Source organism: Chinchilla lanigera, unplaced genomic scaffold, assembly GCF_000276665.1.
Source record: "Chinchilla lanigera isolate Chin_1 unplaced genomic scaffold, ChiLan1.0 scaffold00027, whole genome shotgun sequence".
Taxonomy (NCBI): domain Eukaryota; kingdom Metazoa; phylum Chordata; class Mammalia; order Rodentia; family Chinchillidae; genus Chinchilla; species Chinchilla lanigera.
Genome location: NW_004955428.1, coordinates 15,784,124 through 15,811,529, shown reverse-complemented (window position 1 = coordinate 15,811,529; position 27,406 = coordinate 15,784,124). Strand labels below are relative to the sequence as shown.

Sequence of the window (27,406 nt, the reverse complement as noted above, 5' to 3'; positions counted from 1 at the left end):
CCCCGAGTGCCCGCGCGCGGACGCTGCCGCCCGGCCTCCGCGGCCGGAGGACGCCGGGGGCGAGGGAGCGAGGACTTTCCTCCTGTCCAGTTTTTTGTGAGCGGAATTCGATTCTCCCGATGCCCCGCTCCCTGTCCGGCGCGCAGTTGTGCTTTTCCGTCGCTGCGCCCGTTTGTTCTTCCCTCCACAGTTTCCTCGCCCCGGGTAAGTTAGCTCTAAAGTTTCTCAAGAAAACTGTTTGCAGTGCCTCTCCGTATACCTTGAGCACCAGCAGCCTCTCCCAGCTCTGAACCTTCCGGTTGAAAACGCTTAGACTGTCTGGATTCAAAACAAAGTAAAGGGGAGAGGGAGATATAAGAGGTCAGAGAAACTTTTCTGGGAGCTTAGCTTCCAAGAGGGTCTCGAGGAATGCCCTGCCGCTTGTGGCCATACCATCTCTCTGGCTCTGCGCGTCCGGCTGGCTACCTGGAGCCTTCTGCTGATGGGATTTACTTTGGTTGGACTGGAGGTTCTTTGAAATAGCAGAGGTCTCAGACCCAGCTGAACCTTTGTTAGCGCTACTTAATCCCCGTAAATACTCCGCTTCCTTCACCCCGTCGTTCTCTGCATCGCGCCGACCGCGGAGCCAGTACCATGAACTTGGCAGCGGGCAGGGCTCCCGGCCGCCCGTGGCTTCCGCTGCACGCTCCGTCAGGGTTCCAGCTCCTCCGAGCCTTCTGGCTGCTGTCACTGCTCCCGGGGCCGGCCTGGGTCCACGGGGCTGAGCAGCGCCAGGTGTTCCAAGTGCTAGAGGAGCAGCCTCCGGGCACTCCCGTAGGCACCATCCAGACACGCCCGGGCTTCACCTACCGGCTCAGCGAAAGCCACGCCTTGTTTGCCATCAACGCTAGCACCGGAGCCCTGTACACCACCACCACCATCGACCGCGAGAGCCTGCCCAGCGACGTGATCAACCTGGTGGTCCTTTCCAGCGCCCCCACCTACCCCACTGAAGTGCGAGTGCTGGTGCGGGACCTCAACGACAACGCCCCCGTCTTCCCGGACCCCTCGATCGTGGTCACTTTCAAGGAGGACAGTAGCAGCGGGCGCCAAGTCATCCTGGACACCGCCACCGACTCGGACATCGGCTCCAATGGTGTGGACCACCGCTCCTACCGCATCATCCGGGGCAATGAGGCAGGCCGTTTCCGCCTGGACATCACCCTGAACCCCAGCGGCGAGGGCGCGTTCCTGCATCTCGTGTCCAAGGGCGGGCTGGACCGCGAGGTCACGCCGCAGTACCAGTTATTGGTGGAGGTGGAAGATAAGGGCGAGCCGAAGAGGCGGGGCTACCTTCAGGTAAACGTGACTGTGCAGGATATTAATGACAACCCCCCGGTTTTTGGCAGTTCCCACTACCAGGCGGGGGTGCCTGAGGACGCCGCTGTGGGCTCCAGCGTCCTCCAGGTGGCGGCGGCTGACGCGGACGAGGGGACGAACGCGGACATCCGCTATCGGTTGCAGGACGAGGGGACCCCCTTCCAAATGGACCCGGAGACGGGGCTGATCACGGTGCGGGAGCCGCTGGACTTCGAGGCGCGGCGCCAGTACTCGCTCACGGTGCAGGCCACGGACCGAGGCGTGCCCTCCCTCACCGGGCGCGCCGAGGCGCTGATTCAGCTCTTGGACGTGAATGACAACGACCCGGTGGTGAAGTTCCGCTACTTCCCTGCCACCTCCCGCTACGCCTCTGTAGATGAAAATGCTCAAGTCGGCACGGTGGTGGCTCTGCTGACTGTGACGGACGCGGATTCCCCCGCGGCGAACGGGAACATCTCCGTGCAGATTCTCGGGGGCAATGAGCAGCGCCACTTTGAAGTGCAGAGAAGCAAAGTGCCAAACCTGAGCCTAATCAAAGTGGCCAGCGCGCTGGACCGCGAGCGCATCCCCTCCTACAACCTCACAGTCTCCGTCTCGGATAACTATGGAACGCCCCCTGCCGCGGACGTCCAGGCGCGCTCCTCCGTGGCCAGCCTGGTGATTTTCGTCAATGACATCAATGACCACCCTCCTGTCTTTGCACAGCAAGTGTACAGAGTGAACCTGAGCGAGGAGGCGCCTCCCGGGAGCTATGTGAGCGGGGTGTCTGCCACTGATGGGGACTCTGGTCTCAACGCGAACCTGCGCTACAGCATCATCTCTGGCAATGGGCTGGGATGGTTCTGCATCAGTGAGCACAGCGGCCTGGTGACCACGGGGGCGGCGGGGGGCCTCGATCGTGAGCTTGCTTCTGAGATTGTGCTGAATATTAGTGCCCGGGACCAGGGAGTGCACCCCAAGGTTTCTTATGCTCAGCTCGTAGTAACCCTCCTGGATGTGAATGATGAGAAGCCGGTGTTCAGCCAGCCGGAAGGCTATAACGTGTCTGTGGTTGAGAACGCCCCTACCGGCACAGAGCTGCTGGTGCTTGGGGCAACTGACGGGGACTTGGGTGACAATGGCACGGTGCGCTTCTCCCTACAAGAGGCTGAGAGCGACCAGAGGTCCTTCCGTCTGGATCCTGTATCTGGGAGGCTGAGTACTATCTCCTCTTTAGACAGGGAAGAGCAAGCTTTCTATTCCCTGCTGGTTCTGGCCACAGACCTGGGCTCCCCTCCCCAGTCATCAGTGGCTCACATAAATGTGACTCTTCTGGATATGAATGACAACAGCCCTGTGTTCTATCCAGTCCAATACTTTGCTCATATTCAGGAGAATGAGCCTGGAGGTAGCTACATCACCACCGTGTCTGCCACTGACCCAGACTTGGGTCTCAATGGAACTGTCAAATACAGTATATCAGCTGGGGACAGGTCTCGGTTTCAGATCAATGCTCAAAGTGGGGTTATCTCTACAAGAATGGCCCTAGATAGAGAAGAAAAAACAGCCTACCAGTTGCAAATAGTGGCTACTGATGGTGGGAATTTACAATCTCCCAACCAGGCAATAGTTACCATCACGGTGTTGGACACTCAAGACAACCCACCTGTATTCAGCCAGGCGGCCTACAGTTTTGTGGTTTTTGAGAATGTGGCTCGGGGATATCATGTGGGTAGTGTGTCTGCATCCACCATGGATCTCAATTCCAACATCAGTTATCTCATTACTACTGGGGATCAGAAAGGTATGTTTGCTATCAACCAGGTCACTGGGCAGCTTACCACAGCCAGTGTGATTGACAGAGAAGAGCAGTCCTTTTATCAGCTGAAGGTAGTGGCCAGTGGGGGCACGGTGACCGGAGACACTGTGGTTAACATAACCGTTAAGGATTTGAATGACAACTCTCCTCACTTCCTTCAGGCCGTGGAGAGTGTAAATGTGGTGGAGAACTGGCAGGCAGGTCATAGCATTTTCCAAGCCAAAGCTGTGGACCCCGATGAAGGTGTCAATGGCATGGTACTCTATAGCCTGAAGCAAAACCCCAAGAATTTATTTGCTATCAATGAAAAGAATGGTAATATTAGTCTGCTGGGGCCCCTGGATGTCCACGCTGGCTCCTATCAAATAGAGATCTTGGCCTCTGACATGGGTGTTCCTCAGCTCTCCTCCAGTGTCATTCTAACCGTTTACGTCTATGACGTAAATGACAACCCACCGGTGTTTGACCAGCTTTCTTATGAAGTCACCCTTTCTGAGTCAGAACCCGTGAATTCTCGATTCTTTAAAGTGCAAGCTTCTGATCAGGATTCAGGAGCAAATGGTGAAATTGCGTACACCATTGGTGAAGGAAACACCGGGGATGCTTTTGGCATATTCCCAGATGGCCAACTGTATATAAAAAGTGAACTGGACCGTGAACTTCAAGACAGATATGTTTTACTGGTTGTTGCTTCTGACAGAGCAGTGGAGCCCCTTAGTGCTACTGTGAATGTTACTATAATTTTAGAAGATGTAAATGATAACAGGCCTCTTTTTAATAGTACCAATTACACATTTTACTTTGAAGAAGAGCAGAGAGCTGGGTCATTTGTGGGCAAAGTAAGTGCTGTAGATAAAGACTTTGGGCCAAATGGAGAAGTAAGGTATTCTTTTGAAATGGTGCAGCCAGATTTTGAGTTGCATGCCATCACTGGGGAAATCACAAGCGCTCATCAGTTTGACAGGGAATCTCTTATGAGGCGCAGAGGAACTGCAGTGTTTAGCTTTACAGTCATAGCGACAGATCAGGGCCTCCCTCAGCCTCTCAAGGATCAGGCCACTGTGCATGTTTACATGAAGGACATAAATGACAATGCTCCCAAATTTTTGAAAGACTTTTACCAAGCTACAATATCGGAGACAGCAGCCAACCTGACACAGGTTTTAAGAGTGTCTGCCTCAGATGTTGATGAAGGTAATAATGGACTTATTCATTATTCTGTAATCAAAGGAAATGAAGAAAGGCAGTTTGCAATAGACAGTACCTCTGGTCAGGTAACACTAATTGGCAAATTAGACTACGAAGCGACACCTGCCTATTCCCTTGTAATTCAAGCAGTGGATTCAGGGACTGTTTCTCTCAATTCAACCTGTACTCTAAATATTGATATTTTGGATGAAAATGACAATACTCCTTCTTTCCCGAAATCAACACTATTTGTTGATGTTTTGGAAAACATGAGAATTGGTGAACTTGTGTCCTCTGTTACTGCGACTGATTCTGATTCAGGTGACAATGCTGATTTACACTATAGTATTACTGGGACTAACAACCATGGAACTTTCAGCATTAGCCCAAACACTGGGAGTATTTTTCTTGCCAAAAAGTTGGACTTTGAAACCCAGTCTTTGTATAAATTAAACATAACAGCAAAAGACCAAGGAAGGCCTCCTCGTTCATCTACGATGTCAGTGGTGATTCATGTGAGGGACTTTAATGACAACCCTCCTAGCTTTCCTCCTGGAGATATTTTCAAGTCTATAGTTGAGAACATTCCCATTGGTACGTCTGTCATTTCAGTAACTGCACATGACCCTGATGCAGACATTAATGGGCAACTGGCCTATGCAATCGTTCAACAGATGCCCAGAGGCAACCACTTCAGCATAGATGAAGTTAAAGGGACTGTATATACTAACGCTGAAATAGACCGGGAATTTGCTAATCTCTTTGAGTTAACTGTAAAAGCCAACGATCAGGCTGTGCCGATAGAAACTAGACGATATGCTTTGAAAAATGTGACCATTTTGGTTACAGACCTGAATGACAACGTCCCACTGTTTATATCACAAAACGCCCTTGCGGCAGACCCTTCAGCTGTGATTGGCTCTGTGCTGACAACAATTATGGCTGCTGACCCGGATGAAGGGGCTAATGGAGAAGTGGAATATGAGATCATCAATGGGGACATCGACACCTTTATTGTGGATCGCTATAGTGGTGATTTGAGAGTGGCTTCAGCACTGGTGCCTTCACAGCTGATCTACAACCTCATCGTTTCAGCAACAGACCTAGGCCCTGAAAGGAGGAAATCAACCACTGAACTGACCATCATTCTTCAGGGCCTTGATGGACCTGTTTTTACCCAACCCAAATACATAACTATCTTGAAGGAGGGGGAGCCCATTGGCACCAATGTCATATCGATAGAGGCAGCTAGTCCCAGAGGATCCGAAGCCCCAGTGGAGTACTACATTGTTTCAGTTCGTTGTGAAGAAAAAACAGTTGGACGCCTCTTTACTATCGGGCGACACAGTGGCATAATTCAGACTGCAGCCATTCTGGACCGGGAGCAAGGAGCATGCCTCTACCTGGTGGATGTTTATGCCATAGAAAAATCATCTGCTTTTCCCAGAACACAGAGAGCAGAGGTAATGATATGGTGGTCACTTGTTATTTATTGCTGTGCTTTTATCAATCTTTTTATGCCTGTATTTCCTTTCTATAATTATTCACCTTTATTATCAATTTTATGAACAAGAACACATGAAAATGTTCCATCACAAAGATTAACAGAATTTCATGAATTGTAGCTTTATTCCTGGTTTTAGTCAAATTATAAATGTTTCTTTACTTTGTATTTCTCCTCATAGCACTAATACATATAAGGATAAGGAGGAATATTTAGCCCCTTTAGAAATAGAATAAAATAAAATACATTTGTCTAAGCTAACTCACTGAACTAACCTAAGCACCTTTTAGTAAGAAAGCCTTCAGGAGAATGGGCAATTTCAGAATTAAGAATTCCCTGTCCCAAAATGAAGAGCTTTGGTAGAAATTGGCATGATGCCATAGCTTTTTGAGGTGAGTGGTGGTGGACCACAGAGAGATAGTTTATATCATGAGAGTATTAACTTTCACATCCTCAGCAAACTTGGCAGTTGCTGTACAGTGAATAATTTTAATGTGCTAAGCCAAATTGGAAGAGATTCCTGATTTTGTCTGCCTTCACGTTTTAGACACTGTCTTCTGACTTACAACAATCATTTCTGTCTGAAACTAAAGCATGTGATTGATGTTAACGATCAGAGATTGGAAGCTCTTTCTTGGAGAAAAAAAAAAAAAAAAACTGTGTTGTTTAATGTCATGGTATAGGAAAATGTCCTGACTGCTAATGGGTAAGAAATTGGTGTTTCATAGTACATGGCAAGGGAATGCCAAACTTGATCTTCTATGGGCTGTATTTTAGCTTACTACTTCCATGGACCATTCACTTACTTTTCTCAATTGAACTGTTTCCAATGTTGTTTTAAGAATCACCTAGAATTGATAAAGCTGCAATCTGGAAAATTCTGTTTGCTTTTTATTAAGTTTGTTTTCTCCCTTCCCACTTCTTTCAAAGACAATCTAGTGTCTGTCACTCAGCCAAAACCAAAAAATATCAAGTGCAATTTGTGATAGTTGGCAGTGATCCAAGCACAATATGCTAGTAAAATTGAGGATCCAGTGTTTGTTTGCTTGCTTGCTCCTCTTTTTTGGAAAGGTGAATGATTTTCTTTATTTTAAATGTTCATTTATTATTATCTGTTGGGGTCCCTGTGATTATTTGTTTCTATGATAGCAAACTGTCTATTCTGTGCATTGAATGAGTGTTTATAGATTAGAGAACATTAGAAATAATTGTTATTGCCCGGGATATAGCTCAGTGACATAAGTGCTTGCCTGGCAAGCCTGAGGTCATGAGTTCGATTCCTGGTACCCCCCCCAAAAAAAGGAATAATTGTTGTATAATGCCTAGAGATATAATTCTAAGAGAAATTCAGTTGTATCTTATGTTCATAACCCTGAAAGCCTTTCTAGAGAAATTATTCTTTTTGTTTATTAAGTTTTAAAAAGATTTTTACATAGGAGCTATTTGGTTTAGTTCAGGCCATGCTTTACCATGATTTCTATGTAATTTTATTTGAATGTAGAATTATCCTCTCCTATACCACTCCCTCTATCCTCCTTCTCCATGGATATTTCTTAAGTGAAGAGATTTTATAGTTTGAAAGTTAAAATATTTATTAAAGGAATGCAATGAAGTCATTCCCAGTACTGTATTAATTCGTTAAAATATGTTACCAGGTGTTATTTAGTTTAGTGTACTATATTTTCTTAGAATACTATGGAGAATGAGAATAAATATTGCTTGTTAGAGTTGGAAAATTTATTGCTTTGGTATTTACCCACTAGATAGGCAAAGACTGGCTTAACAGAAGTATGGTAAGCAGTGCTGCCCATGCAGCTGCCATATGAGGACTAACACGTAGCAATTGCCAATGATTCTGTCAGTAATAAGGATGATAAGTTTTTTACCTTTTTAACCTCAAGTAATATCAACATGAAAAAGATACTCTTATTTACCATATCTGTTTGTTTAAAAGCCTAAGGATAATATCAAATGGTAATTTTAAAAGATAACTGTGTCAGGATATCCTCTGTGAAATAAAGTGCTGAAATTGCAAACCAAGTTTGAGTTCCCAGACTCTAGCCATTCCTAAAATTAGAAGCAAATGTTGTTCTCCAAAAAGTATTGAAAGCAATATTGGGAGCTAAAATATCACATTACTATTGCTTGTTTCTTTCAAGTATATACAATAAAGTGCTTTTTTCCCCTCCTGAGTAATAATTTACAGTAATTCTGCAAAAACCCCATATATATATATATATATGTATTTGTCAGTGGGGATTTTTTAATTCTTTCCTTCCAAGTCCTGACTTTGTTAATTACAATTTTAAAAATGTATATCCATCTACACTGATAACAGAGTCTGAGTTACAAATTCAGGTTTCTGGCCAGAATCATGGTTGATTACATTCCATGTGCAAGCTGAGAGTCAGCAGGTAAAAGAGAAACAATTTAATCTTCTTTCTTTTTCTCACTCTTGACACTCCTGTGGAAAGGGGAGGGTGAGAAAGAACTGAGAACTGTGACTTCAATTTGCTCCGTCCAGAGATTTTTCCAGTGTACACTTTCACTTACACTGCCTGTCATATCTAAAGATTGGGCATGAATTGAATGTCTTTGAAGACTGGCTTTTGGGTCACAGATGCAGGATCTATTAGTTTTCATTTTGTCTATATTCTTTAAAGAATAAATGTAGTCTTGATTATGCTATCATAGCTCATTCATAGCATGTATATTTTCCTAGATTTAACACAATATAGAGATGTAGCACTTAAACATTCATTTTAAAATGTATATTATGTAGGAACATGCAATTTAGGATCTTGATGGATATCATTAAGATGAAGAGTTTTGTTTAATTAATATTTGTATTTAAAAGCCTAGTGCACTCCATGATGTATAGTAGGTGCTCAGTAAATGTTTGCTGAATGACATGGAAAATAAACTAAGATCAGAAGATATGTGCTTGTGCCTCAGGAATCAATCCACAGACAAAAGCTGGGGCAATGGAAGGCCTTAGTAAATCTGATTCTATTCACTGAATAAACTAAGGATAGGACATAGTAATTATCTCTGCCCTGCAAATGAACTGAGTAGTGTCAGAATGCTTGTAAAGGAAGGAAGAAATTGAGTGGTCTGATACAGATTGTTTACATGGGAAGAGCAAAGTATATACACACAGAGGTAGTCAGCAGCCTGCAGTTCTCACACTTGCTGGTTCCAAAAGCCCCTGTGTGTTCTTAAAAAGAACCCCAAGGAGGCTTTGTTTAGGTTTGTCTTAACTATTGTAGCTACTGTTTTTAATATTAAAACTGAGAAAAAAATAACATTTAAAATTACATGAAACGTATCATTTTTTATTTTGTCTAAAAATCTTCATTTTTCAAACTTAAAAAAATAAGGAAAAGATTGATATTATTGTACATTAAAATTATCTACCATCTGTTTTAATAGAATGTAGGTATGTTTTTGGATCTTGTTCATTCTATTGCAATGTATTGGGCTTCATAAGTTAATATATCTGAAACAAATCCATCCTCAGATATTTTGGGTTGAATAATGGGAAAACACTGATCTGATCTCCTTTTCAACAGTTATTGATTTTTAAATATTGCACTAGAAGTCCACAAGTCATAGTTTCTTAAAATTTACGTTCAGTGTAGAATTTGAAACACTATCAGGAAACTTTTCATAGTCTGTTATCAAAAGCTGCTTTGGAGCTATGTTACTTTCCAAGTGGCTCTTTTACTTGTTCATGACTTAGAAATAGCAGCCATTTATCATTTGGAAAATACTGGCATGAATCATAAAGACCTTATCAAGAAAGAATTTTAAAATGTATTTTTGAATTGACCAATACAGTTATATGTATTTTATTATGTACAACATACTGTTTCAAACTATATATGAATAATGGAGTGGTGCAGTTTAACTAAATAACAGATGGGTTGCCTCACATAATGGTTATTTTTGTGGTGAGAGCTCAGAATTTCCTCTTTTCACATTTTTGCCAGGTACAATATATCATGATTAACTATGGTCAATTTTCTCTACAAAATTCTCTTAAAATTTATTCAAACTGTAATTAGGTGCCTTTGACCAACACCTGGCCCACTTTCTCCCAACATAACGGGCTAGTAACCACCATTGTACTCTACTTCTGTGACATCAATATTTCTGGATTCCATAGATGAGTGATATATACATATATTTTGTGGCATTTATGCTTCTGTATCTGCTTTATTTCATTTAACATCACCAGGGTTTACCTAGGTTGTCACAAATTTCATTATTTTTATATAGCTAAGTACTGTTCCCATGTGTGTGTGTGTGTGTGTGTGTGTGTGCGTGCACATATGCATGTGTGCCAAGGTACAATATTTTCTTTATCCATTGATGGAGACTTAGGTTGAATTTATAATCTGGTTATTGTTAATAGTGCTGCAGTATTGTTAATAATGCTGCAGTAAATAATGCTGGAGTGAAGATATACCTGCAACATATTTATTTCATTTCTTTTGGATATATAACCAGTGGTGGGATTACAGGATTATATGGCAGCTCTCCTTTTACTTTCTTGATACTGTTTTCCAGAACAACACTACAAATTTCCATTCCCACTGGCCAGAGTTTAAATCTTGAGTTATCCTCACAGTCCAGTGTGTTAAAGGCTTAGTTCCCTGGGTGATGTTATGGAGATGGTATGGAGCCTTAAACAGGTGGGGCTTAGAAGGAAATGTTTAGAACACTGAGGCTGCTCCTTTGAGCGAGACTGTGGAACCCCAATCCTTCCTCTTTGCTCTCTGCTCATGATGTCAGAAGCTTTTTCCACCACATACTTTTGCTATAATGTGCTGTCTTGCCACAGGCCCCAAGCAAGGAGGTCACCAGTCATCAACTGGAACCTCTGAAATTATAAACCCAAATTAGCCTATTCCGGTTAAAGTTGAATAGACTATTTTGTTATGATGATAGAAATTTGACTAACATACTCACTAACCGTGTACACATAAGTGTTCCCTTTTTCACTTCATCCTTACCTGTACTTCCCAGATTGTTTTTATAATGGTCATTCCCACTGGAGTGAGATGATATCACAGTATAGTTTTATTTGCATTTCACTGGAGACCATCGGTGTTTTGCATTTTATATACCTATTGGCTATTTGTGTGTATTTTTTTGAAAACTATCCAGGTTTCCTGCTCATTTTAACTTAGTTATTTATATTTTGCTATTGAGTTGTTTGAGTGACTTACATGTTTTGGATACTAGCCCCTTCTCCTATGCACAGTCTCCAAGTACTTTTTCTTTATAGAGTTTCTCTTCATTCTGTATTTCCTCTATTGTGCTGAATCCTTTTAGTCTGATGTACTTGTACTGGCCAGTTTTTGCTTTATAGTCTGTACTTCGGAGATGTTATTCCAAAAAACCAATGCCAAGACAGTGACTTTGAGCATTTCTTCTGTGTTTTCTTCTAATAGTTTTATTGTTTCATGTCTTGCATTTAAGCCTTTAATCTTTAGACTTTTTTGTATTGGTGAGAGATGAGTTTCTAATCTTATTCGTCTGCATATAGATATCAGGTTTTTCCAACTGTTTTATGAAGACACTGTTCTTTCTGCATGGTGTGTTCTTTGCCCCTTTGCTGACAGTCACTTAGTTGTAAATGCACGGACTTACTCAGGCTTTGTGTTCCTTCCTATTGGTCTATGTATCTGTTTTTATTCCAGAACTCGCTGTTTTGATTTCAGAAAAGGCTTTCAGTGTGTTGATGCTCAATCTCATGGTATTGGTTATAACTTACTCAGAATTTTGATTTTTACTTGAAAGCTTGAATTTTGCCACAATTAACATATTTTTGAAGTGTCAGTTTCTCTTTTCTTATTGATACACAGCAAGAAAATTCACTTAGTCGTTCTTTCAAGTGAAAATGATATTTCACAAATAAAGCAGGGAGGTCAGCTCACAGCTGCTTTCCTTTGAGAACACCACTGTTCTTACATACGTGCTAAGGTGTCTTTGTGCCCATTCTATTTTTTGTCACACAGAATATTGAAAATACATTGGGACTGAAGTCTTGTTTTGGTATAATTAATGATTTTACTGTTTTTTGAAGAGTTTTGCTTTTCACTTTTAAAAAGAACTGATATTTTATTTTTATGGTGTGCATCTGATATTGAAAAATATAATTATTGCTTCAGTACTTTGGAGATACTGTTCTGATTTGTGCTAATGTATCAGCAATTTTATTACCATTACCTTTGTACTTTTAATATAAATGTCAACACAGAACGAAACAAAGGATGTTTTGCATTATTATGAAAACAGTTTTCCTTTTCCAGTCTTCTTATATAGATATTTGGTTTTCTCAGGGGTTCATGTATGATAATAGAGAGGAGCATTGGCCTGTGGGTGAGATTTCAGAACACAGGGGGTCTGTGAGGGGAGAAAATATATTAAATTATATGAAGACTGTTGAGTAGTGGGACAATGACTCATTAACTATTAGAATAAGTTTTAAATATAGGACAAATCAATTTTAGTTATGCTGGATATAAAGTTAAGAAGTTATTTTATGTCAGAAGGGTTAGAATCAGAATTCATTCACTTTAAATTAAATGTTGATATATCATATCTATTTTCCCTCATAAGTAGAATGTAAGGCCAGAGCTGTCTATATAATAGCAACAGTAATAATTATTCAGCATTGCTATGATTGATCATTGGGCTAAGTGATAAATGCTTTATTAGGGATGTTATCATTGCAACTTATAACAGTGCTAATAATATCATTCCCATTTCAATATTGTGGAAACTGAGACCCAGAAAAGTTAAATAACTTAAGTATAAACAGAAAGATCACATCCAGATTTGCATAGCTCCAGAATTCTTATTCATAACTATTACTAAGCCGAAGTGATTTGAAGTTTAAGAGAAGAGTTGTTTATTCCATAGACACAAAAATGTATGTATGCTTTTTAATAATCCTGTTTTTTTCTACCTTACTTGTTCTTAAGTCTGTGAGAAGTATTATCACATATTGAGCAAATGAAGGGAGAATCCTACTGGGGCCTGCTGTGGTGAGCATCGTCGGCAGGTTGGGTACACCCTGGAGTCGGTCAGGGATGCTGACCGGCCACGGTACCCAAATGGGGATACGCAGAAGTGTTTATGGAGCAGGGACGAGATAGTATGAGACAGAAGAAGCTGTAGACAGACAAAGGCCACTGCTAGAGGAGGAGCCTCTCCTAAAGACCATGATGGGTTGGAGTGGGTAAAGTTTGAAATTTATATTAAGGAAGGAAAACATTTTTATGTTTCTCTGCTATGGATCTCCACAGCACTTCTTTAAAAAATATGATTATTTCCTGATTTTGTGTTCCCCTATTATCATACATTAAAACTTATTGAACAAAGTATTATGAATTAAAGCTTTTTAAAAGTTTTAAAATATGAACAAATGTGTGTCCCAGACAAGATTATGTATGGCCAGTTATGCTCATGCTGCTTATGTTAAGTACTGTATATCTTCATGATGCTTGATTTGGTTTTGCTTGTTTAGGTGACAGACTTTCATAGACACAATTCATCTATTGAGGAACTTACTGTATATTTTTTGCCTTTATGAAAGCCTTTATTATTGGAATCCTTTATTGTTCCATCATATTTTCAGACAACTACACTAGGAAGCATTTTCAAAAGTACTTATGTACTTAAAATTCTGTGGAATCAATTTTTTATTGCATTGTCTGAAGCTTGCACTTTGTCATCATTAGAATGAAAAACTGCCCGGGAACCTCATTAGCTGTGAAGGATATTAGTTGAGACTATAGAGGACTTGTGGGCCCCAAAGTGGGTCCTCTATTCCAAGAATTAATACATCCAAGGCTCAGCTCTTTAACGTGGCCATCCACCAGGAAGTCTTCCTAATTAGGAGCTTGAATAGAAATAGGAAAAGAATAAATGAGAATGACATGGGCTGAGATTAATTTAAATTTCTTAAAGTGTCTCAAATGTAGAATATAGTGAATGTTCTCTAATGCTTTCGGGTCTTTAAGTAGCCTATGACAGGAGCAGCCAATATTTCATAGCAGGTGAAGCAGAGAGAAGAGAGTATAAGGGATGCAGGCAGTTGGGAAATTTAAGGAAATCTTACTAGACAAATACTCTTTATACAATTCATCCATATAATTATATATTAACACATGTACCCATTGTACAAAGGCTGTTGGTTTTACGCTGACATTAATATCTTGAAGTAAAATTGGAAAATGAAGATATGAAAATGAAACAAAATCTAATGGCCAAGCCGGGTGTGGTGGCGTGTGCCTGTAATCCCAGCACTTGGGAGGCTGAGGCAGGAGGATCATTGCAAGTTCGAGACCAGCCTGGGCTACAAATTGAGCTCAACACTAGCCTGAACTGCATAGTGAGACCCTGTCTCAAAAAGACAAAAAAGAAAAAATCTAATGGCTGGATAATTTATATGTAGTAACTAAGAATTAACTATACCAACACAGTCTTCTTCAGCTTCCAGACATGCATGTGTACAAAACAGTAAAAAACTTGAAGGTTTTAAGGAACTATTGAATGACAGTCAGAAACTTGCATTACAGTAGTCTAATTTTAGAGTCTGTGTATATAATCCCAACACAATGCTAATTAAAGTGATTTATTTTAAGAATGATTAAGGCCTTCTGTACTCTTCCAGGCATACAGTTTTTGCAATGTAAAAGTTATCATGCTGCTGGGTATTTTCGTTCTGGTGGTAGAAGATGTAGGCTGAATAACATTTGGGTAACGACTAAGTATTAGGGTTACTTTTGGTCCCTATCAAACTTTGTCTGGATTAGCCTTGAATAGATTTATAATCTGTCAGTCCTTCATTTTGAGCTCTTAAACCTAGGTCAGGAAGAGATTTCTAGCGTCCCACTTACTCATTTATAGTCTTCCCTTTTTGGCAACATTTTATTTTATTTTTTATTTTTATTCATTTATTTTTGGGGGGTCTTTTTGAGACAGGGTCTCACTATGCAGTTCAGTCTGGCCTTGAACTCACTTTGTAGCCCAGGTTGGTCTTGAACTCACAGCAATCCTCCTGCCTCAGCCTTGCGAGTGCTGGGATTATAAGTGTGTGTCATCACACCCAGCTTCATTGGCAACATTTTAAAAAGAGTTGTCTATACCTACTTCTTCCCTTCTCATTATTCCTTAATCCATTCTGAACAGGCTTGGCTCCTGCCACTGCAGTGAACTCCTACCATGGCCATTTCTCAGCATTCATGGTCTTTAACCCATAAGAGCATTTGATCTAGTTGTTCTCTCACTTCTGTTAAATACATTCTTCACTCAACTTCTCAGTCACCATAACCTGTCATTTTTACCCCATTTTATTTCTTTGAAAAGCTTATTCTTGTCTATGGCCATATCACCCTGAACATGCCTGGTCTTGTCTGAAAAGTTTATTCTCAACTTTCCTCATGAGCATCTCTACGTCTTCTCAAATTCTGAATGTTGAAATCTTCCCTTTTCAAGCCATAGGTCTTCTGAGGATCTACACCAGTTTAATAATGTTAAGTAACACAGGTACACAGATGGTGCCAAATTTCCTCTCCAGCTCACACATCTCTGCCGAATTCTATGTTCAGCTCCCTAGCACGTCTTCACTGCTTGGTTTCATAATAGATGTCTTATATCTGCATTTTCAAATCTGAGTTCAATATGACCTTCTCTGAAAAAATGATCATAACCTCAGTCATCTCCTTCTTACTTGATGGCAATTTCTGTTGTTTGATTATTCAGGTAAAAAACTCTTGGAATAAACTTTGACTTTCTCATACAATGTACAATCTGACAGATAATCTTCTTGGCTCTCATTTTAAAATATATGTAGGCCTGATCATCTCTCCTCACGTTTGCTGTTGCTTCCTGGTCTAAATCACCACCATCCTTTCTTGGATTATTGAAGATGTCTTCTTATCGATATCTGGCATCTTTTCCCATTATTCTCTTCCCTTACCTACTTGGCTTTGCCAGCACTGGCTTCTGACAGTGAGTTCCATAGAACTTACCAGCCACTCATGTCCCTTAAGACCCTGTTCTTGCTTCTTCCCTCTGCAGAGAACTTTCTTTCAGAAATTTACTTGGGTAGCTGTCTCCCATCCTTCTCTTATTTGTTCCTATATTCTGTGCTAACTGAGGGTGAACCTTCCTTTATTGACCTCACTCTCTCCAGCAGTTTTGTGTCTGTCCTTCTAAGACCTATCAGCCCCTTGACGCGAGCTTCTACTCATCTCCCACAAGCTGAATGCCAGAATGCCTGGAATCAGTTCTTAAAATTCTCCTCTTTCTGTTGTTCTATTGAGAAGCACAACCAACTTCATTACTTTAAGTTCAATATATGAAACATAGTTGCAAGTGTGGGTGCTATAATTTGCTGGCTTATAATCCTGGTTTTATTCTTTTGGTCAGTCTACCATTGATTAGGATGAATTTTTCTGAGGGCTAGTACAATGGTACCTAGGTTCATGAACACATTTGTTGGCAAACAATTTGGTCTGCAAGCAGAAGCATTTTGGCCCAGTTTTGTTTTTCTTTGCAAACCCTGCATCAGGTAACAAACATTACTGCAACCATCTTTTCGAGAATCACAGAACAAATGAAATTTGTGAACTGAGGTAGGGCTTTATAGGATGTTTCATCTGCTGTATTTACTAACTAATCTCAAGAGCCTTGAACATTCCTTAGGACTGAGTTTTTTTTTGACTGACTGATCAAATGAACTGGCGTCTCTGCTTTGGTCCTTGCTCCTCTTGGTTTATTCTGGTAGCCAGGGAAACAGTGATCTTTGATATCATTTCATTTGCTTCAAACCTCCCTTCACTAACAGAAACAGACAAATCTTCACAATGACCCATGAAGCCATAGACTGCTCCAGTTGGTGACCTTTCTGCTTGCTTTTCCTGCACAGCTTGCTTAGCAAAGACCCTGAATGTCTTGGACCTTGGCCTCTGGCATTGCTGCTCCAAAGTCTTTCTGCAAACAGCACTTTCAGCCTAGCCTCCCGGCTTCCTCACTTCCTTCATGTCTTTCTCAGAGCATCCTTGCAATGTCCTTCCTCCCTCCAGCCTTTCTTTTTCCCTTTCCTTCTTTCTGTTACTCCTTAGTCCTTCTCACCACCCAGCAGCACGCACATGTTATTTCTTTACGGTGTTTCTGGTGAGTCTTCTCTCTAAAATATATGTCCCACGAGAGGAAAGGCTTTCCTCTGTTTCTGCTCTCTGCACAGCACCTACAAGAGCACAGGCTCAAAGCAGATGCTCAGTAAATCTTTGATGAACTAAGGAGTTACTACTGATAATGCTGCAAATATGTTGCTTCAGCCCTAGGAGCTCAGGCAGTGATGCATGCTGGAATACAGGAGTCATTTTTCATCTCTCAAGCCAAGTCTGTGGAGCTTCTTCTGAAGTTAGTGAAGCTAGCTAATTGGCAAGGGCTGATTTTCCTGGATAAAATAACAGTGGCTGCATGACTTCACTGGCTGAGAGCCTTGTAACCCAATATCCAGAAATATTTATAATGTCTGTGAGCTACACAGGAGCTACTAATGCTTCTTTTATGGATATTTGGTAAAGTAGAGCATTTCATATATATATATATATATATATATATATGAATTTAGCTAGGCATGGTTGCATCTACTTATAATCCCAGCACTGAGGAAGACTAAGGCAGGAGGATCTCAAATTCAAGTCCTGTCAGGGCAACTTAGCAAACCCTTGCCTCAGAAAAAAAGGTAACAAAATGCTAGGCATGCTGTCCAGTGGTAGAATATCCCTGAGATTGATCCCTAGTGCTGCAAAGCAAGCAGGGAGGGATAGTAGGGGGAGGGGATGAAAAAGAATGAAAGCATGTCATATGCATATACAAACTCCCCACCATAAATGTAATCATAATGTATTGCAAACATATAGTAATAAAAATATCAACAAAAGCAAACAAAAATAATCATGATATCCAAATCACCGTTTCTTATACGGAAAAGTAGAGATGAATAGATTTGGCTAATAATTTTCATTTTTTCTGTGTAATTCAGATATACAGAAAATCATTAATATTTAAAATAAAAACACTTTCTAGACAGGTGTGATAAACACATGTATCCTCCCAGAACTGGAAAGCTAAGGCAGTGGTATTACAGCTAGTTTTAGGCCAGCCTGGGCTACATAGTGAACTCAAAGCCAACCGAAACTACACATGAGACCCTGTCTCAAAACAACAACAACAACAACAACAAAACAAAAAACACAAGTAGCGTTTTAATACTGTTATAATTCTAAATTATTTTAGTGTGCTATATTTTAAAAATTGCTTCAATAGGTCTGGAAGTAAGTAGGGTGGTCATTTTAATCTTCATTTTTAAGAAAAGGCACAAAATTTCACGATTTCTGTGTATTACAAATGTAAATTAGCTAGCATTCAGGTTTTTCTGACTGTGGGCTGAATCCCACCATTTTGTATGTGGTTAATGTAAAGCCTGTTATTCATCTATCATTTTATTATGCTAACATAACTCAATAATGGTTTTAGTCCCCTGAGAGAAGCTATTGATGAATAAAATTATAAAATTTTGTTGAGAGGCTTAGTGGCTAAGGAAACAAAGAAACAAGAATATTAGAAGGTTCAGTGTGTTTCATTTTGGAAGCCTTATCTATTAGTTAAATAGCACCTATTCATCTTTTAATTTCCAAAAGTCATAGTTGATTGTTGACCATCATGAAATTGTGTGGTTAACTGTGACTATATTTTGAAAAAAGCTTTTGTCCATTACCTGATACAGTTCTCCTAACTGAAGTCAAATTGGCATGTCCCATCAAATAAAAGCCAAACTGTGTTTCTTCAAACCTTTTTTACAAAGCTTATAAACTTTAGTTACTTCTTTAAGAAGAGTTTTCTCATTCATAGTTAAAACATTTTCTGAAAAGAAAAATGTTTTATAATTTTATAAAATTTGCAAAATAAGCAAATAGAATAGCTGACACATACCCTCTTACGTCACAAAGATGAGTTACTGCTACTTTGTATATTGTTCTGTAGTATATACTTCTTTGTCTTATTCTATAGCATATAATTCCAATCATAACAATTCCTACTTTTATATATTTGTTCGTCCACTTCATTCTGCAGTGGACTTGAAGTAGGTTACAAAAGTGTATGCACAATGAAAAGATGAAACAGTTAAATGGGTCCATAGGAAGTAAAAATGAGTATGGCTAAAGATAATCCTATAATGTATGAGACTGACGTGCAGAAATATGCGACTTGGGTAACACTCTGAGCTCATGCTCAGGTTTGTACAGACAAAATTAGACAGAGAGACAAGATCAGATATAGAAATCATGGTGTTCTAAGAATAAACAAATACAAGGATGAGAGGCTAAACAAAAGAAACACACATTTTCTAAACTAGAATCAAAGAATTTGTTTCATTGGACGCTAAACTAGGATTTTTTTCAGCAACATCATCACTAGTCCAGGGACAGATTTTCAGCATCTCTTTATTGTGATGTGTTTTAGCATGGATCTGTGGCAAAGTCTAATACTGCAATTCTGGCAAATAATTTATTTATTCATCAGAAGAGATTCCCCCTTGGTAAAGTGCTTTTGTTCAGCTTTTTTTTTCATGGACAGCATTAATATTTTATAATCACAGGAGAAGTGTTCCTACTGGAGTTTTTCACATTAACATATCTGTAGCACATTACCGAGAAAACCTGACTATAGATGTTTTCAACAAAATGTTAACTTAATCCATGATGAGGCATTGCTTTTTAAATTTTTCCTAAACTATTTTGCAGTTAGTTAAAATACTTGGCACAAACTTCCTTCAGTTGATGGCCTAGATCGCTTCCATTTCTCAAGAAATGGAAATAATTATGCTGTGAGATGACACAATTTACCATTGAAAGTATGATGCTTTTTAAAAGATGTAGTATGTTTTCAAATTAAAAATACAATAGAATAGCTGTCACATATACTCATACTGTTCCATGGGGCGGGGGACGACACTAAGTCCCTAAGAGTGAAAAGGTGAGGAAGCTGGGTTGAGCCAAGGACAGCTTTGGAACCAGAGCCCTTGGCGTTTTGATTCTAAGACAGTCATTTGCCACCTCATTCTCTAATGGGAAACTGAACAGTGCTTTAGTAGTGCCCTCCCGTGACACACTTAGTTGGCAGAGGAGTCATAAATTAGAATTCATTCATTGTGAACTTGTACCTAATGTTGACTCCAGTTGTCTGAGATTACAGCTTCTTCATGACTTTTATGTTTTCATCATCATCTGCCCAAAGGCATAACAAATATGAAATTTACATCAGGACACAGGTTCTTAGCTGCAAATGCAACTGCAGGATAGCACCTTTGGACCCTACCTTCTTCTTCTTTCCCACCCCTGCCCAGACAGCTCTCACTGACCCAAGCAGATTGCTGTACCACACTCATCACTTACAGGAGCCCTGGAATGACCAAGAGCTATAACCTTTCTCTGACATGACATCACTTCTAAATTCATCATCATACCCTGAGAAATAGAATTCATATTAGGTGCTAAAGGCGCAGAACATTTTAGGCATCTTGTGTCTGTAAACTTGAAAAGTGTATTAAGTGTCATTGTTATTACTGTTTTTTTATTAGTACATGTGTGCAGTACACAATATGTACATTCATTGTGTGGAGTTGGAAGGTGTACATTATCCATTTAAATCACTATTTCATCTTTCCCTCTCCTCCTGCTCCTCTCCTTCCATTTCTGATCACCTTTTCATTTGAGAACTATCTACCTCCCTACTTCCTATTATCTTATATTTTTCTACTTATTCATAATTTGGTTTCTTATATTGTGTAAAAGAAACCACGAGATATTTAAACTTGGGAGAGTGATTTATTTTACTGAATGTTATGGTCTCAAGGTGCATCTATTATACTACAAATGACTCTATCTTTCTTATTGTTTCATATTTATAACAATTTTCAGATGTTTGACAATCAGAAATTTTACTTAAAACAAGATATATATTTGACTTCTTGCTTTAATATTAATGTGAATGCCATTATATCAAAGTACTTAATGGCAAATTGAGAACATAATTCAGAGTTTCTCAAAGTAACTTGATTACATTGCTTTACTGTAGCATTATTACTCAGTAGTTGTAACTATATGTCAGCTTTTTAATTGCTACAAAATGTTAACCAGTGGTCTTTTTTAAAAAATGGTAAAAATCTGCCCCAAAAAGATTATAATATTAATGCACATGTATAGCTCTGGGGACAGAACAGTTTGTGTTACAGAGCCAGCTTAATATTTTATTACTCTGCATAATAAAATAGGAGAAATTATCTAGCCATTGAGATTGTAATTAGTTGCAAGTTAAGTAATGGATCCTTCTTGTCCTGCGTCCAGAGGCTGGCAGATTTAGAACACCACTTGACCACTGACTCACTGGAGAATGAAGGAAGAAAGAGCAAAAATTTTCTTTGTCTAAGGTGATTTTCGATGATACGGATAGCACAAGCTTGCCAATTACACAGGTCAAACTCAACACAGATGGCTGTAGCTAATAGAGCTATCTATTGTGTTTTCTTCTCAGCACCTTTGTGTATGTGTCAGAATATTTATACTTACATGAAGACGTTTTGTTGCTCAGCAACTAAGAGAATCCACTTATGTTTAAAACCATAGATGTTGGCTGATGTGTATGGGGGTCTTGTGAAGAACAATATTAACAAATGAGCAGATGTGATTTTCCAGCAAAGGTGTCTCTTAGATATGCGTAATGTGAAATCTATTGTACATTTACTTTTGAGCTCCTCTCTGTCTTCTATGTTAAATACTATTTGAAAAACAATGATCTAAGAACTCTGTTTGTTCATTGAATAATATACCTTAAATGTACAAAGTAAAATGTTTGAAGCAGTAAAGACATAATTTGAATTTTATGTATATGACTTTGTGATCTCCCTGAATCAATTTTTAATCCCCCCCTTTAAATATATTGTTATGCACTTCACTTTCTCAGGGAGTTCTGTGTGGTTCCTAACATTGAGTGCACCTGTATATTGCATGAGCAGTAGTAAAATGAACATAAAATGGAAAGTCTACTACTTTGTTCAATTCCTTCCATGCTCTGCAATCTTGAGACAGAAGCTGATCTTCTCTGAACTACTCTGTTAAATGGAGAGAACCCCAAGTCCTTAATAAGTATGGTAAGGACAATGTGTACTACACATACAGTTTAGATTTTTCTAAAAGACTGTTTGCTTTACTTTTGTTGATCCTACATTCATTTGCTTACTCTTTGTGTGGTCCAGAAGGCGATGATTAAAAACAAAATGTAAACAACTACTAGTCATGTAAATAGCTACTGTTGATGTAGGACTTGTGATGACATTTCTAATGACACTACTCATAGATGGGAAGAAAACGAACATACAAATACTATTTCCTGATTGTAAGAAAATTACTAAGGAAGTACATTAAAAAAATCTCTGTGGTAATTTTCTTCATTATATGATATAAGGTGGAAAAACAATCTTTAAATTACAGTGAGTTGCGAATAGAAAGGTACAACTAACAGCAGAAAGACAGCTAACAATGGGAAGTAGATGCAGTTTTTAACAACTGATTTCAAAAATGTTTATTTTAGGTAAATTGTGCAGTTCTTTTAAAATTTAATATAACACAGAACTAGATGAGCATTTCCAGTTTTAGATTTTTTTTTTTACTAAATAAGTGCCATTTTGAAAATACAGGTAGTGTTTCCAGGGAAAATAGTACAAGTGACCTTTTTTGAAAGATAAGTGAATTGTTACCAGTTAGGTCAGAAATGAGACTTCACAATACATGCTTTTTCTATAAGACCTTTATTTTGATATAATATTTGAAATACTAAGGACAATCTTTATGTCTGATCATTGTAAGCGTCGCAAGTTTATGACTTCTATTTCTACAAAAATTATTTAAAAATTGTTCATTTTATAATACTCTGAGTAAAGCAAGTTTGTATTTTAGGAAAGGAAATGAATCAAGGCATTGTGTTTAAATGTGCTTATTCTGATATCAGTAAGGATAATTACATTAGAAAATATTTAAACATGCTGTAATTTTGAAGAAAGAATTAGAGTGAAAGGAAGGAACTGTTTTTCTGGTTTTCAGTTGAAAGGTTATGCACTGTATGATAACTTTACAAATATTATCTCAGTTATCACCAAACTCTATGAGGTGGGTCATGGTATTTTCATTCTGTACATGGAGGATGAGGATGAGGATGAGGGACTGTGACATTCTGAGTGTACTGTTTTGTGATGGAGCTGAGTTTCAGCGTCTTGGGTTCCAAGGCTTTTGTTCTTTCTGCTATACTCCATTGCTATGCAATTATTATAAACCATTGTCTCAACATAATAGAAGTGTGTAGATTAAAGAAAATAATTTAAAAGATGATATTCGAATGTTAAACTTTATCTGAAGCACATCTCACTTTTTGTGTGGAATATAGTGCATATTTGCATTTTTAAGCTAGAAATCTAATTAACTATTCTTTAAAGAGTTAGTAACTTGGCTTCAGAGAAAATCAGTGAATTGTATCAAACTAACCATTTGTTAATCATATTAATTTTCCTTTTAAGGGAATATATGCTCAGAAAACATGAAAAAATTATACTTTGTGGGGGTTGAATTTATAATTAGCTGAGTTGTGTGTTAAGCTAACTTTTAATGGACGTACATCTTTGTTATCGATATACTTAAACATGGCTCATAATTAAAGAATGAAGTTTTGCTTATAATAGTAGCTCTGAAGAGAAGGAAAATATAGAACATTTTATTTCAACTTAATAACTGATAATTAATATGGATTTACTAATAGAAAAAATGATAATGTAGAGTTTGAACTACAAAGTATACTTTTTATGTCAAAACCTCTATATACCTATACCCATATATTTATCTCAAATGAATAGCCATTTTTTTCTTCTTCCCTTTTTTATTTGTATAGATGCTAAATTTGTCATTGGCTAGACAAGATAACTGAGACACAGCATTTACAGCTATATAAATAACCCTCACCTAATTGAGATTTTTCTTGAGGTGTTTCTATAAAAAAAATAAACCTATCTAGAATTGCTGCATTTGTTCTGGATGGGAAATAGAATTGAAAAAGATGTTGACTTTTTACCTGTGTGTATCTCAGGCAATAACCAAGGACTTCAGATTAGAAGGAATAAGTACCCATACTTTGCTTTTATTTTTTATTGTGAATAATTTATTGGTTTTTGTGTTGTCATCCAATCACCAACTTTCATTCCAGTATTCAACGTGTTTATTACTGGAGATTCAAATGTTGTTTAGATCCATTGCTTTCAAGAGAAAAACAGTCTAACAGGAAGAGGAATATGACATAAAATGTTATCAGAAAATATAGAATATTTCTGTCATGAAAATAAATTTCAAGCAGATTACAGAAACTGCTTTCACAAAATTGAGGTTATTTTTATTATTCAGGTTTTTAACTTTGTACCTCATAAGAGGTTGTCTGCATGTTTAAATTATTTGAAGGGAAATTATTTTCTTGCTCTCTATGCTGAAACAACATCTGTAAATGATAACTTCCTTTATTCCTTTCCTATTCTTAAGGTATTATATATAAAAATCACTGCATGAATAAATGGAGCTTGATTTGGTAGTCTGTCACTCTGTGAATAAATGGGGTTTGATTTAAAGCCTGCTCACATTGGCCTTGTCCGGGCGACACTCTCCTGGACCTTGGTCAGGACTGCTGTCAGTCCTAATACAGTTCCATCCTTTTCTGTTTGAGCACTGATCTGTTCTGCACCTTCACCCCATCTGTGTCCTCAAGAACTACCTTTGCCCTACAGTGTCCCATGCGTGTGTATATTTAATGACATATTTATATTTTAGCAATAACCTTATGAAGTACACAGCTCATTGAGCACATCAGAAAAAATGTCTTTTTAATAGGTTAGGTCTTATACCAGAGATTAATTGTGCACTTTCAAATTTGGAAAATCTTCGGTGTTAGCCAAATTTTCACTGTTTCTCTCAGTTGACAGCAGTAGCAGCAGAAACAAGCAGTAGCAATAGCAGTAGCTGTGACAATGGTAATAACAGCAATAGTAATTATAGCAACAGCAATAGGAGCAGTATGGTAGTAGTAGCAGCAACAATAACAATTGGAATAGCAGGAGCAGAGTAGTTGCAGCAGCAGAATAGCAGCAGGAACTGTAGAAGTGGTAGTATCACAGTAGTAGAAGCAGTAGAAGAAGCAGTAGCAGTATGATGGCGGTGTTACTGGTGGCTATAGTATTAATAGGATCAACACATGGAACACTAATAGTTACCTTTCCTAAGGGGATAGCTACTCAAAAATTTTATAGTACTTTGATATTAGTTGACAAGTTATTGCAAGCATTTGTAGCAACCAGTGAAACTATTAATGATAACTTGAAACAAATGAAAACATAGTCTTACTAATTAAATGTGTATAAATATGTTTAATAAATGTTTTTATAGCTTTGAAAATCTCTCCACTAACTTCTCAGGTGCGAGATTATCTTCAACAGGACAACTTTTATTTATTTTTACACTTAGTATGCCCTGAAAATGATGTGAGTGGTAGTTTTTATTACTATAAGATAATCTTTGACTGATTAAAACTTCTTAGGAAAAGGAATATCTCAGAGAGATATGTACAAAAAAGGAATAATGCAATAAAGCTAGGTTTCAAGTCTTCAGTGTTTCAAGTAAAAGGAGTATTCTACAACCCATGCCTCAGAAAGTGTATTTAAAATGAACTAAAGTAACATCTTCCACTTGGGTTGTTTGAAAAAGTCCCTGAAGCAATAGATATCTGGGAATTTATGCTAATATTTGAGATTTGGATTTAATAGTATGTGATGTATTTTGGATTTTCTTTGTGTAGTGAGGGGTCTTTTCATACTTTAGTTCTACAGTTGTGGTATCATTATTGGTACAGAGAGTCCCAGTGTTTTCATTTTTGAAGACTTCTTATGCATGAAATCCCCAGAGTTATAGTAATCTCTATGAGGAAATAGATTACTGATAAATAAATAGATTAATGATAAATTAATGAAGATATTTTTATTAGGATTCATCCTATGTTCAGTATCTTTTTAGAATTCTGACTAGTATATTGCTCAATGTCTTTTAATTCATGTATATTCTTCCCTATCTAAAAATGATTTACATTTTCAAGTAAGAATATTTTTCATGCACCAGTCAAGATACAATCAGTAGCTATAAGTATAACATTCTATATGCTGCAGAATAAAAGAACACTTGAGAAAAATTGCCATTTGACTTAATTGAAACATGTGCCTAGCCATCTGGAGCACTTCTGCACAATATAAAGACATTTGCTATTTCAAATAAAGGATTTTGAATTAAACCAGAATTCTTTTGTGTCTTCCAAAGACATTGATGTATGAGACTATCTGTGGTTTTCCATCATATACAAAAGATTAATTATTTCCCAAATGTCTTTTCATTCTTTTGTTTCATAAAATGTAGACAGACAGTTAAACAAAATGAAATCTTTGTGGTTATATAAACAAAGAAAGGTGCCAGGAAGTAGTTAAAAATATTTTGTTGCACCCACTCATCAAAAATATAAAATATAAAATATTTTTCACATGTAAAATTGAATTCAGCATTGTTGAATGTTTGTTGAATGGTGGATGAGTAAATTTATGATTATCTCAATATTGCCTGTAAATGGTTTCTAGGAATTAAATTATTCAGGATTATAAAACACCTCTAATTTTTAGTCTATAAACTTCTAAAATTTGAACATGATGACTGCTATTGACAAAGTATTAATCAGATATATATGGTCTCTTCCAAATGAAGTAATTTAAGTGAAGGTATTTTTTAGAGTAAAATTGTTATTAAGCTCTAATTCTTAGAGTTTAACTGATGAGGAATAATTTTATTGTAAAATATGAAGTTTTTAGTATAAACTCTGTTTACTTAAATTTTGAATATTATTTTTTATCAATATTTTAACTGTATTTATAAATGTAGTATTTGTAAGTATCATTTATAGGAATCACTTCTTCAGTGACCTATTTTAATGTAAAATTTTTATGTAAGTTGGTCACCAGAAAAATAAGTTTTTTTATTTCTTGTCCAGATGCATATGATTCTCCATACTGAAATGAATGATTTTTATATAAGTACATATATACAGGGCAGGACAAGAGTTGCAGCAACAAAAATTCATTCTAAGAATAACATTTAATCAAAAGAATATTGAGATTGATTATTACATTTTTACATGATCTACTTTTAGTTTACTACTTGTTCAGGGTTAAAATAAAAATACTTCTATATTTTCATTGTTCTATTTAACATGGAGAGTCTGAGGTAGTCCATGAATATTTGGGAAAGTATCTTTAAATTCAACCTACCACTTTTTTTTTTATTTTTGATTTTTTTTCTGGTACTGGGAATCAAACTCACGACCTTGCACTTGCCAGGCACAACCTA

At 38.1% G+C, this 27,406-nt stretch overlaps 1 protein-coding gene across 1 annotated transcript in view; it reads left to right on the top strand.

The window, feature by feature from the left end:
- Fat4 (FAT atypical cadherin 4) overlaps positions 1-27,406 on the top strand; it is a gene marked incomplete in the record, with an annotated part of 190,835 nt that overhangs the window by 638 nt on the left and 162,791 nt on the right. The window contains 1 exon segment of the mRNA XM_013515322.1: positions 1-5,808. Coding sequence (XP_013370776.1) covers positions 634-5,808 — 5,175 coding nt within the window.